Source organism: Salarias fasciatus, chromosome 17 (assembly GCF_902148845.1).
Source record: "Salarias fasciatus chromosome 17, fSalaFa1.1, whole genome shotgun sequence".
Lineage (NCBI taxonomy): Eukaryota > Metazoa > Chordata > Actinopteri > Blenniiformes > Blenniidae > Salarias > Salarias fasciatus.
Window position 1 is genome coordinate 504,339 of NC_043761.1, and position 12,617 is coordinate 516,955.

General features: G+C 55.2%; 1 protein-coding gene across 1 annotated transcript in view; it reads right to left on the minus strand.

The window, feature by feature from the left end:
• Positions 1 to 322: 322 nt before the first annotated feature.
• Positions 323 to 12,617, minus strand: part of upf2 (UPF2 regulator of nonsense mediated mRNA decay) — a 26,936-nt gene continuing 14,641 nt past the window's right edge. The window contains exons 10-16 of the mRNA XM_030114009.1: positions 7,825 to 8,919; positions 7,543 to 7,647; positions 7,372 to 7,470; positions 6,714 to 6,887; positions 3,044 to 3,185; positions 1,426 to 1,546; positions 323 to 1,355 (exon numbers count right to left, since the gene is read on the minus strand). Coding sequence (XP_029969869.1) covers positions 1,346 to 1,355; positions 1,426 to 1,546; positions 3,044 to 3,185; positions 6,714 to 6,887; positions 7,372 to 7,470; positions 7,543 to 7,647; positions 7,825 to 8,919 — 1,746 coding nt within the window. The 3' untranslated portion in view covers positions 323 to 1,345. The remainder of the gene's footprint in view (positions 1,356 to 1,425; positions 1,547 to 3,043; positions 3,186 to 6,713; positions 6,888 to 7,371; positions 7,471 to 7,542; positions 7,648 to 7,824; positions 8,920 to 12,617) is intronic.

Consider the following 12,617-nt stretch of genomic DNA (forward strand, 5'->3'; position numbering starts at 1 on the left):
AGCGTGGAGTCAACCAAACACCACTGCTTGCTAAGCTAGCATGTGAGGATTAATAATTCCAGGAATTGAACATTTCCGGCAGCAGAAGTTTGAGCAGGTGCTGACCAGCACTCCGACTTCCAGTCAAATGTTTCTTTCAAAAACCAGAAAATCAATCAAATCAAAGTCACAACGAAGCAGCTACAAGCTAGCAGCAGCTGCAGCTAGCGGCAGCTACAAGCTAGCGGCAGCTGCAGCTAGCGGCAGCTACAAGCTAGCGGCAGCTGCAGCTAGCGGGCAGCGTGCCGGTCGCGGGCGATCAATAAAGCTTTCAGGACTCTGATTCCATCAAAAGACAAAACATTTATTTAATGTGGCGTCAAAATAAAGTCTCAATAGCGGCGTTGCTGACCACGAGGCTGGTGTCAAACTACACATACCATCAGCCAACCACGAAACAAGATGAGCCAGGAAAGATGTCTGAACAAAGAGGCTGAGGTCAAATTACATGCAAGTTCACGCGTGGAGAGTTTCTCCAGCAAAGAAGAAAGAAAAAGCAGAACGCTGGCGTCGGTTCTTCTTCTCCTGAACTCCAAGCAAACGGTGGAAATCAGCAACGTTCCGCTTCTCAACGAGGCTGGTGTCAAATGACCTGCCAGCAGACCGGCGCTGCGCTGCTGGAGCGTCGACAGAAGGACATCCGGGACAAGACGGAGCTCAGACGAAGTCCTACGGCGAGGCTGGTGTCAAATTACATGCAAGAAGAAGAGCTGTGATCACTGCAGTGACGAGCAGTCCACTGATCCACCGATCCGTCCACGGACGCCGCAGAACCCGCCACTCCGACCCACTCGGCGACCTCCGGCGGCCCGGTGGGACGCCGTCTTCCGTCCATCAGACGTCCCGCCAGAAGGCGTCCCGAGAAAGAGAGAACTAAACTACAACCCAAACTTCCCGCTCCGTCCGGCGTTTGTCTTTCACGTGTCTGGGCGTGACGGAGGAGCTGACCCCGCCTCTTCCTGTCTGGCCACGCCTCCGCTCCGCCTCCGCCGCCGCTCCGCAGGTCGTTGTTATGAGTTCTGGCTTTTAATTTGTTTGTCATCTCAGACAGAAACAGACGAAACAGGAAAGGCGCCCTCGCCGCCGCCGCCGCCTCTTCTCCTCTTCCTCCTCCTCTTCCTCCTCCTCTTCCTCCTCCTCTTCTCCTCCTCTTCCTCCTCCCAGGTTCCGGTCTGCTGGCGGGTCAACAGGTGCCTGGAGGACTCTCTCTCTCTCTCTCTCTCTTGCTGGTTGAGGACCGGCTGCCCTCCGATCTTCTCTCTCTCTCTCTGTCTCTCTTGCTCGCTCGGCCGGAGACAGACTCCCATCAGCGTCTCCTGGAGGACAGAGAGGACGTTCACTGTAGAGACGCCCGAGAGACACCGGTCCCTGGAGGGACTGGCCTACCTTCCCCCGGTCTTGAAGATGAGGTCTGCGTTGGGCGCGCCCTTCGGGTGCTGGTAGCGAGGACGGCGCTCCCGGTTGGTGTTGGCCGGCGCCGGACGCTGAGCCAGGGACTGCATCATCTCTGGAACAGCAGGACAGTGTGAGGGGACGGACAGAGGACACCAGAGGACGACAGAGACGGAGTCCAGCTGGGACTGAGGGACAGACGTAGTCTACCTGGGCCCAGTATTTCAAACAGAATCCACCAGGATTAATCCTGGACTGGATTAAACCCAGATCTGATCCTAAACTGGGGATTTCAAACAGCATTTCATCTTGATCATTTAAATCCAGATTTGGAAATCCAGTCCTGCCTTTAATCCAGACTTCAGCCTGTGTTGGGTATTTCAAAACTTCAGTCCCAAATCTGGATCAGTTTATCCTGAAAGCAGCATGAAGGTAATCCTCCTCAGGTGGATCAGAGCGATCCAGGTATCAGTTCCACAGAGACTCGTCCTCAGAGAGCTTTTCCTGGCATGCCTCATTAATCAGTCATTAGTATAAAGATCGTTTTAATAAGTTAAACCTCTTCATGTTCAGTTTTTTTTTGTTGAACAGAAAAAAAATCCAGATTTCACATTTGTCAACTGAAAAGTGATTCAAACAGCAAAACTTCCTCGACCCAAAACTGTGACACTAAACTCAGAGTTCTCTCACTGCTTCTCCAGTCACTGTTTCTGACTCCATGTGTTCTGCTGCAGCTCGGGGACTCTTGTTGGTTCCTCAGCAGAACCTGCTGCTGCGGCTCAGTTTCCATCGTCTTCCTCCACCTTCACCACATCTGGCTGCTGAAGCGGCGGGAGGAGCGGTCAGAAGAGCTTCGCCCAGCTGGATTTCTCCCAGAAGTTCTACAATACTATTGTTTTGCCTTCCTGTTCAGTGAAGCTGCTGGATGTCTCACGTCTGTCTCATGTCTTTATTCCATCACACCAGTCTGTGACGTCCTTTTATAAAATGCATCTCAGAATCTGAAGGTCAGTGACGAGACGGCGGTTTGACCAGAGACCTGAGGAGAACGCCGACTCCATCAACAGAAAGGACTCTGAACGACTCTGGGACACTTTTGCTTTTGCTGCATTAACTTCTGAAAGATCTCTGCAGCCTGAAGACCCGCACTCGGTCTGCTGTCTGTGACCCTGAGGACGGCTGGTCCAGGGGCGTCCCAGAGGACCAGGATTATTCTGATCCAATCCAGCACAGTCTAGAAATACCGGGACAGAAGGTCCTGATCCATGGATCAGGAAAGTGGGATTTGGAAATCTGGATCAATTTCATCTGGATTTCATTTTTTCAAATACTGGGCCCAGGAGACGGACGGACGGAGTCCAGCTGGAGACCGGCAGAGACGGAGTCCAGCTGGAGACCGGCAGAGACGGAGTCCAGCTGGAGACCGGCAGAGACGGAGTCCAGCTGGAGACCGGCAGAGACGGAGTCCAGCTGGGACTTTCTAACGGACCCAGCAGTATCTGAGCGGTGGGTTCAGATTCTAGAACCTCTGCGCCGGCTCTGCCGGGACCCGGATCCCCCGCCGACGGCTCTGAACGAGCCTGGCCGCGGTGCATGCTGGGAGCGGCCGTACCCTGGTAGTCCTCCTGCTCCTGCCGCTCGTTGATGTCCAGCGTCAGCTTCTTCATCCGCAGACGCTCCTCCTGCTCCGCCTGCTGCTGGTTGAAGTGGTTGGCCGCCAGGTGGGACGACAGCGGGACGTTCAGGATCTTATACTGCGGAGACGGGGACATGAGACACGGTCCACTGTCCTCCTGGGGACGGTTCTACTGTCCTCCAGGGGACGGTTCTACTGTCCTCCAGGGGACGGTTCTACTGTCCTCCTGTCCTCTAGGGGACGGTTCTACTGTCCTCCAGGGGACAGGACTCTGTCCCCCTGTCAGGACGGTCGGAGAACCCAGACCGTCTCCCCAGGACCTGAAGGTACTGCTCTGACCGGAGGACCAGGGAAAAGACACAGAACACTTTTATCCACAGCCTGCTGACGCCGGGGGAGTGTGTGTGTGTGTGTGTGTGTGTGTGTGTGTGTGTGTGTGTGTGTGTGTGTGTGTGTGTGTGTGTACACAGTGCCTCCTGTGTTGCTTCACTCCAACGCTACATTTAAACACTGGAGAGTCGGACACACCCTGTGGGCCTCAGGCCGCGGTCCAGCTGGACACACACACACACACACACACACACACACACACACACACACACACACACACACACACACACACACACACAAGCTCCGTCTCTTTTTAACCCCACATGTTCCAGACTGCAGACGATCAACAGTCAGACGATCCTGGACGACGTGGTCCTGCTGGTCCCTGAGTCTGGGTGTAGTTTCCTGCTTGTTGTGTGTCTGGGTGTAGTTTCCTGCTTGTTGTGTGTCTGGGTGTAGTTTCCTGCTGCTTGTTGTGTGTCTGGGTGTAGTTTCCTGCTTGTTGTGTGTCTGGGTGTAGTTTCCTGCTGCTTGTTGTGTGTCTGGGTGTAGTTTCCTGCTGCTTGTTGTGTGTCTGGGTGTAGTTTCCTGCTGCTTGTTGTGTGTCTGGGTGTAGTTTCCTGCTGCTTGTTGTGTGTCTGGGTGTAGTTTCCTGCTGCTTGTTGTGTGTCTGGGTGTAGTTTCCTGCTTGTTGTGTGTCTGGGTGTAGTTTCCTGCTGGTCCCTCAGTCTGGGTGTAGTTTCCTGCTTGTTGTGTGTCTGGGTGTAGTTTCCTGCTGCTTGTTGTGTGTCTGGGTGTAGTTTCCTGCTGCTTGTTGTGTGTCTGGGTGTAGTTTCCTGCTTGTTGTGTGTCTGGGTGTAGTTTCCTGCTGGTCCCTGAGTCTGGGTGTAGTTTCCTGCTTGTTGTGTGTCTGGGTGTAGTTTCCTGCTTGTTGTGTGTCTGGGTGTAGTTTCCTGCTGCTTGTTGTGAGTCTGGGTGTAGTTTCCTGCTTGTTGTGTGTCTGGGTGTAGTTTCCTGCTGCTTGTTGTGTGTCTGGGTGTAGTTTCCTGCTTGTTGTGTGTCTGGGTGTAGTTTCCTGCTGCTTGTTGTGTGTCTGGGTGTAGTTTCCTGCTTGTTGTGTGTCTGGGTGTAGTTTCCTGCTGCTTGTTGTGTGTCTGGGTGTAGTTTCCTGCTGCTTGTTGTGTGTCTGGGTGTAGTTTCCTGCTGCTTGTTGTGTGTCTGGGTGTAGTTTCCTGCTGCTTGTTGTGTGTCTGGGTGTAGTTTCCTGCTGCTTGTTGTGTGTCTGGGTGTAGTTTCCTGCTTGTTGTGTGTCTGGGTGTAGTTTCCTGCTGGTCCCTCAGTCTGGGTGTAGTTTCCTGCTTGTTGTGTGTCTGGGTGTAGTTTCCTGCTGCTTGTTGTGTGTCTGGGTGTAGTTTCCTGCTGCTTGTTGTGTGTCTGGGTGTAGTTTCCTGCTTGTTGTGTGTCTGGGTGTAGTTTCCTGCTGGTCCCTGAGTCTGGGTGTAGTTTCCTGCTTGTTGTGTGTCTGGGTGTAGTTTCCTGCTTGTTGTGTGTCTGGGTGTAGTTTCCTGCTGCTTGTTGTGAGTCTGGGTGTAGTTTCCTGCTTGTTGTGTGTCTGGGTGTAGTTTCCTGCTTGTTGTGTGTCTGGGTGTAGTTTCCTGCTGCTTGTTGTGTGTCTGGGTGTAGTTTCCTGCTTGTTGTGTGTCTGGGTGTAGTTTCCTGCTGCTTGTTGTGTGTCTGGGTGTAGTTTCCTGCTTGTTGTGTGTCTGGGTGTAGTTTCCTGCTGCTTGTTGTGTGTCTGGGTGTAGTTTCCTGCTGCTTGTTGTGTGTCTGGGTGTAGTTTCCTGCTGCTTGTTGTGTGTCTGGGTGTAGTTTCCTGCTGCTTGTTGTGTGTCTGGGTGTAGTTTCCTGCTGCTTGTTGTGTGTCTGGGTGTAGTTTCCTGCTTGTTGTGTGTCTGGGTGTAGTTTCCTGCTGGTCCCTCAGTCTGGGTGTAGTTTCCTGCTTGTTGTGTGTCTGGGTGTAGTTTCCTGCTGCTTGTTGTGTGTCTGGGTGTAGTTTCCTGCTTGTTGTGTGTCTGGGTGTAGTTTCCTGCTGGTCCCTGAGTCTGGGTGTAGTTTCCTGCTTGTTGTGTGTCTGGGTGTAGTTTCCTGCTTGTTGTGTGTCTGGGTGTAGTTTCCTGCTGCTTGTTGTGAGTCTGGGTGTAGTTTCCTGCTGTTGTGTGTCTGGGTGTAGTTTCCTGCTTGTTGTGTGTCTGGGTGTAGTTTCCTGCTGCTTGTTGTGTGTCTGGGTGTAGTTTCCTGCTTGTTGTGTGTCTGGGTGTAGTTTCCTGCTTGTTGTGTGTCTGGGTGTAGTTTCCTGCTTGTTGTGTGTCTGGGTGTAGTTTCCTGCTGCTTGTTGTGTGTCTGGGTGTAGTTTCCTGCTTGTTGTGTGTCTGGGTGTAGTTTCCTGCTTGTTGTGTGTCTGGGTGTAGTTTCCTGCTTGTTGTGTGTCTGGGTGTAGTTTCCTGCTGCTTGTTGTGTGTCTGGGTGTAGTTTCCTGCTGCTTGTGTGTCTGGGTGTAGTTTCCTGCTGGTCCCTGAGTCTGGGTGTAGTTTCCTGCTTGTTGTGTGTCTGGGTGTAGTTTCCTGCTGCTTGTTGTGAGTCTGGGTGTAGTTTCCTGCTTGTTGTGTGTCTGGGTGTAGTTTCCTGCTGCTTGTTGTGTGTCTGGGTGTAGTTTCCTGCTTGTTGTGTGTCTGGGTGTAGTTTCCTGCTGCTTGTTGTGTGTCTGGGTGTAGTTTCCTGCTGCTTGTTGTGTGTCTAGGTGTAGTTTCCTGCTTGTTGTGTGTCTGGGTGTAGTTTCCTGCTGCTTGTTGTGTGTCTGGGTGTAGTTTCCTGCTGCTTGTTGTGTGTCTGGGTGTAGTTTCCTGCTGCTTGTTGTGTGTCTGGGTGTAGTTTCCTGCTTGTTGTGTGTCTGGGTGTAGTTTCCTGCTGCTTGTTGTGTGTCTGGGTGTAGTTTCCTGCTGCTTGTTGTGTGTCTGGGTGTAGTTTCCTGCTGCTTGTTGTGTGTCTGGGTGTAGTTTCCTGCTGCTTGTTGTGTGTCTGGATGTAGTTTCCTGCTGCTTGTTGTGTGTCTGGGTGTAGTTTCCTGCTGCTTGTTGTGTGTCTGGGTGTAGTTTCCTGCTGCTTGTTGTGTGTCTGGGTGTAGTTTCCTGCTGCTTGTTGTGTGTCTGGGTGTAGTTTCCTGCTTGTTGTGTGTCTGGGTGTAGTTTCCTGCTTGTTGTGTGTCTGGGTGTAGTTTCCTGCTGCTTGTTGTGTGTCTGGGTGTAGTTTCCGGCGGTACCTGCTGCTTGTTGCCCTTGCGCGTCAGCATGACGAACTGCATGGTGTCGGCGGCGTCGGACTCGCCCTCTCCGATGCTCGGCGGCGCCGAGCCGCCTTTCCTCAGCTGGCTCTTCAGCTGCAGCGGGATGGCCACGTCCAGCTGGTGCACCTTCACCGTCTCCCCACTGCGCTGCTGCGGGCGCACACACACACACACACACACACACACACACACACACACACACACACACACACACACACACACACACACACACACACACACACGCTCACACACACACACACACACACACACACACACACACACACACACACACACACACACACACACACTCTGGGGTCATCCAGCTGAAGTGTTTTCAGAGTTCTGTAGAGAACGAGGTGGACGGCTCATCAGGGTCAGAGGTCACCCGGGTCCCCGGTCCTGCTGAACCTCCAGGAGTCTCCGGGGTTCTCTGAGGACGCAGTCCTGCACCGGAGGTTCTCCGAACATCAGAACTACAGTTTAAAATCCATCCGAGCCTTCATAGAAGGCGGTAATGTGGACTGTTCTAGACAGAACCCTGCAGACAGCTAATGCTAACGCTAATGCTAATGCTAACGCTAATGTTAACGCTAATGCTAATGCTAATGCTAATGCTAACGCGAGCACGTCCTACCTGCAGGTTCTCCAGCATCATCTTGTCCAGAGCCTGGATGAAGTCCTCGTCCTCGGCGCAGGCCACGTGCTTCAGCCCGCCGCCGCGGATGGTGACCTCCTGCGGGCGGGAGGCGGAGTTACGGCCGCCGCCGCCCCAGCACCCCGCCGGGGCGGCGGCGGCGGCTCTTACGTTGTTCTCCTCGTCCGTCTCGTTCTCCTTGTTGGAGTCGGTCAGGTAGTCGGTGTTCTCCTCTTCCTCCTCGTCGCGCTCCTCTTCCTCGTTCTCAGAGCCGTCCTGAGGAGAAACAACAGAACCGTCGGCCGCCGGTTCCCAGCATGCAGTTCTTCCTCCTGACCTTCCTCAACGCTCTGAGGGTCTAGAACCTGAACGTACAGAACCGATCACAGACGCTAAAGACCGACAGACGACAGAAGGCGGGTCGGCGGGTCGGGCCCGGTTCCGGACACTCACGTCCTCCTCCTGCTCGTTCATCTCGCTCTCGTTGCCCGACTGCTCCTCGGTCTCGGCTCCGCCCTCCTCCTCGTCGTCGTCCTCCTCCTCGTCCAGAACCTCGCCTTCGCTCATGGCGCTGGACCGGCCGTCCTTCTCCATGGCCAGACCTGCACAGAACCCCGGAGCGTCAGCGCACAGAACCCGCCGGTTCTCCAGAGACCAGCGTCGTCCCAACGCGCCAGAGCCACAGGGAGACCCAACAGAACCATCAGAGCCACAGGGAGACCCAACAGAACCGCCAGAGCCACAGGGAGACCCAACAGAACCATCAGAGCCACAGGGAGACCCAACAGAACCATCAGAGCCACAGGGAGACCCAACAGAACCGCCAGAGCCACAGGGAGACCCAACAGAACCATCAGAGCCACAGGGAGACCCAACAGAACCGTCAGAGCCACAGGGAGACCCAACAGAACCGCCAGAGCCACAGGGAGACCCAACAGAACCATCAGAGCCACAGGGAGACCCAACAGAACCATCAGAGCCACAGGGAGACCCAACAGAACCATCAGAGCCACAGGGAGACCCAACAGAACCGCCAGAGCCACAGGGAGACCCAACAGAACCATCAGAGCCACAGGGAGACCCAACAGAACCATCAGAGCCACAGGGAGACCCAACAGAACCGCCAGAGCCACAGGGAGACCCAACAGAACCGCCGGAGCCACAGGGAGACCCAACAGAGCCACAGGGAGACCCAACAGAACTGCCAGAGCCACAGGGAGACCCAACAGAACCGCCAGAGCCACAGGGAGACCCAACAGAACCGCCAGAGCCACAGGGAGACCCAACAGAACCGCCAGAGCCACAGGGAGACCCAACAGAACCGCCAGAGCCACAGGGAGACCCAACAGAACCGCCAGAGCCACAGGGAGACCCAACAGAACCGCAGGAACTGAAGCTGGACTCCGGCTGAAGCGCTGAGGCAGGTCGTGGTCTGAAGCTCAGAGAGAACCCGGGACCGTTCTCACACCCCTCCTTCCAGCTGGTTCTTAGAGAACCTGGAGGAACTGCGAGGCGCCGCGCTGACCGCTGAAGAACCGAAGTGAAAAACTAACGAGGAGCGGTTCCTTCACGTCCACGTTCTCCTGCGGCTCACGAAGACTGGAACAGCCAATCAGGAGGCTGTTCTGCCTGTCAGAAACCAGCTTCAGCACGGGAGAACCTCCAGAGTCCAGCAGGGTGTTCAGGACTCTAATGGGTCCAGCAGGGTGTTCAGGACTCTAGTGGGTCCAGCAGGGTGTTCAGGACTCTAATGGGTCCAGCAGGGTGTTCAGGACTCTAATGGGTCCAGCAGGGTGTTCAGGACTCTAATGGGTCCAGCAGGGTGTTCAGGACTCTAGTGGGTCCAGCAGGGTGTTCAGGACTCTAATGGGTCCAGCAGGGTGTTCAGGACTCTAATGGGTCCAGCAGGGTGTTCAGGACTCTAATGGGTCCAGCAGGGTGTTCAGGACTCTAATGGGTCCAGCTGGGTGTTCAGGACTCTAATGGGTCCAGCAGGGTGTTCAGGACTCTAATGGGTCCAGCAGGGTGTTCAGGACTCTAGTGGGTCCAGCAGGGTGTTCAGGACTCTAGTGGGTCCAGCAGGGTGTTCAGGACTCTAGTGGGTCCAGCAGGGTGTTCAGGACTCTAATGGGTCCAGCAGGGTGTTCAGGACTCTAATGGGTCCAGCAGGGTGTTCAGGACTCTAATGGGTCCAGCAGGGTGTTCAGGACTCTAGTGGGTCCAGCAGGGCGTTCAGGACTCTAGTGGGTCCAGCAGGGTGTTCAGGACTCTAGTGGGTCCAGCAGGGTGTTCAGGACTCTAGTGGGTCCAGCAGGGTGTTCAGGACTCTAATGGGTCCAGCAGGGTGTTCAGGACTCTAGTGGGTCCAGCAGGGTGTTCAGGACTCTAATGGGTCCAGCAGGGTGTTCAGGACTCTAATGGGTCCAGCTGGGTGTTCAGGACTCTAATGGGTCCAGCAGGGTGTTCAGGACTCTAATGGGTCCAGCAGGGTGTTCAGGACTCTAATGGGTCCAGCAGGGTGTTCAGGACTCTAATGGGTCCAGCAGGGTGTTCAGGACTCTAATGGGTCCAGCTGGGTGTTCAGGACTCTAATGGGTCCAGCAGGGTGTTCAGGACTCTAATGGGTCCAGCAGGGTGTTCAGGACTCTAGTGGGTCCAGCAGGGTGTTCAGGACTCTAGTGGGTCCAGCAGGGTGTTCAGGACTCTAGTGGGTCCAGCAGGGTGTTCAGGACTCTAGTGGGTCCAGCAGGGTGTTCAGGACTCTAATGGGTCCAGCAGGGTGTTCAGGACTCTAATGGGTCCAGCAGGGTGTTCAGGACTCTAGTGGGTCCAGCAGGGCGTTCAGGACTCTAGTGGGTCCAGCAGGGTGTTCAGGACTCTAGTGGGTCCAGCAGGGTGTTCAGGACTCTAGTGGGTCCAGCAGGGTGTTCAGGACTCTAGTGGGTCCAGCAGGGTGTTCAGGACTCTAATGGGTCCAGCAGGGTGTTCAGGACTCTAGTGGGTCCAGCAGGGTGTTCAGGACTCTAGTGGGTCCAGCTGGGTGTTCAGGACTCTAATGGGTCCAGCTGGGTGTTCAGGACTCTAATGGGTCCAGCAGGGTGTTCAGGACTCTAGTGGGTCCAGCAGGGTGTTCAGGACTCTAATGGGTCCAGCTGGGTGTTCAGGACTCTAGTGGGTCCAGCAGGGTGTTCAGGACTCTAGTGGGTCCAGCAGGGTGTTCAGGACTCTAGTGGGTCCAGCTGGGTGTTCAGGACTCTAATGGGTCCAGCAGGGTGTTCAGGACTCTAGTGGGTCCAGCTGGGTGTTCAGGACTCTAATGGGTCCAGCTGGGTGTTCAGGACTCTAGTGGGTCCAGCAGGGTGTTCAGGACTCTAATGGGTCCAGCAGGGTGTTCAGGACTCTAATGGGTCCAGCAGGGTGTTCAGGACTCTAGTGGGTCCAGCAGGGTGTTCAGGACTCTAGTGGGTCCAGCAGGGTGTTCAGGACTCTAATGGGTCCAGCTGGGTGTTCAGGACTCTAATGGGTCCAGCAGGGTGTTCAGGACTCTAATGGGTCCAGCAGGGTGTTCAGGACTCTAGTGGGTCCAGCAGGGTGTTCAGGACTCTAGTGGGTCCAGCAGGGTGTTCAGGACTCTAGTGGGTCCAGCTGGGTGTTCAGGACTCTAGTGGGTCCAGCAGGGTGTTCAGGACTCTAATGGGTCCAGCAGGGTGTTCAGGACTCTAATGGGTCCAGCAGGGTGTTCAGGACTCTAGTGGGTCCAGCAGGGTGTTCAGGACTCTAGTGGGTCCAGCAGGGTGTTCAGGACTCTAGTGGGTCCAGCAGGGTGTTCAGGACTCTAGTGGGTCCAGCAGGGTGTTCAGGACTCTAGTGGGTCCAGCAGGGTGTTCAGGACTCTAATGGGTCCAGCTGGGTGTTCAGGACTCTAGTGGGTCCAGCAGGGTGTTCAGGACTCTAATGGGTCCAGCAGGGTGTTCAGGACTCTAATGGGTCCAGCAGGGTGTTCAGGACTCTAGTGGGTCCAGCAGGGTGTTCAGGACTCTAGTGGGTCCAGCAGGGTGTTCAGGACTCTAGTGGGTCCAGCAGGGTGTTCAGGACTCTAATGGGTCCAGCAGGGTGTTCAGGACTCTAGTGGGTCCAGCAGGGTGTTCAGGACTCTAGTGGGTCCAGCTGGGTGTTCAGGACTCTAATGGGTCCAGCAGGGTGTTCAGGACTCTAGTGGGTCCAGCAGGGTGTTCAGGACTCTAGTGGGTCCAGCAGGGTGTTCAGGACTCTAATGGGTCCAGCAGGGTGTTCAGGACTCTAGTGGGTCCAGCAGGGTGTTCAGGACTCTAGTGGGTCCAGCTGGGTGTTCAGGACTCTAGTGGGTCCAGCAGGGTGTTCAGGACTCTAGTGGGTCCAGCAGGGTGTTCAGGACTCTAGTGGGTCCAGCTGGGTGTTCAGGACTCTAGTGGGTCCAGCAGGGTGTTCAGGACTCTAGTGGGTCCAGCTGGGTGTTCAGGACTCTAGTGGGTCCAGCAGGGTGTTCAGGACTCTAGTGGGTCCAGCAGGGTGTTCAGGACTCTAGTGGGTCCAGCAGGGTGTCAGGACTCTAGTGGGTCCAGCAGGTGTTCAGGACTCTAATGGGTCCAGCAGGGTGTTCAGGACTCTAGTGGGTCCAGCAGGGTGTTCAGGACTCTAATGGGTCCAGCAGGGTGTTCAGGACTCTAATGGGTCCAGCAGGGTGTTCAGGACTCTATGGGTCCAGCTGGGTGTTCAGGACTCTAATGGGTCCAGCAGGGTGTGTCAGGACTCTAATGGGTCCAGCAGGGTGTCAGGCTCTAGTGGGTCAGCAGGGTGTTCAGACTCTAGTGGTCCATCAGGTGTTCAGGACTCTAATGGGTCCAGCAGGTGTTCAGGACTCTAATGGGGCCAGCAGGGTGTTCAGGACTCTAATGGGTCCAGCAGGGTGTTCAGACTCTAATGGGTCCAGCTGGGTGTTCAGGACTCTAATGGGTCCAGCAAGGGTGTTCAGGACTCTAATGGGTCCAGCAGGGTGTCAGGACTCTAGTGGGTCCAGCAGGGTGTTCAGGACTCTAGTGGGGTCCAGCAGGTGTTCAGGACTCTTGTGGTCCAGCAGGTGTTCCGGACTCTAGTGGGTCCACAGGTGTTCAGGACTCTAGTGGGTCCAGCTGGGTGTTCAGGACTCTAGTGGGTCCAGCAGGGTGTTCAGGACTCTAGTGGGTCCAGCAGGGTGTTCAGGACTCTAA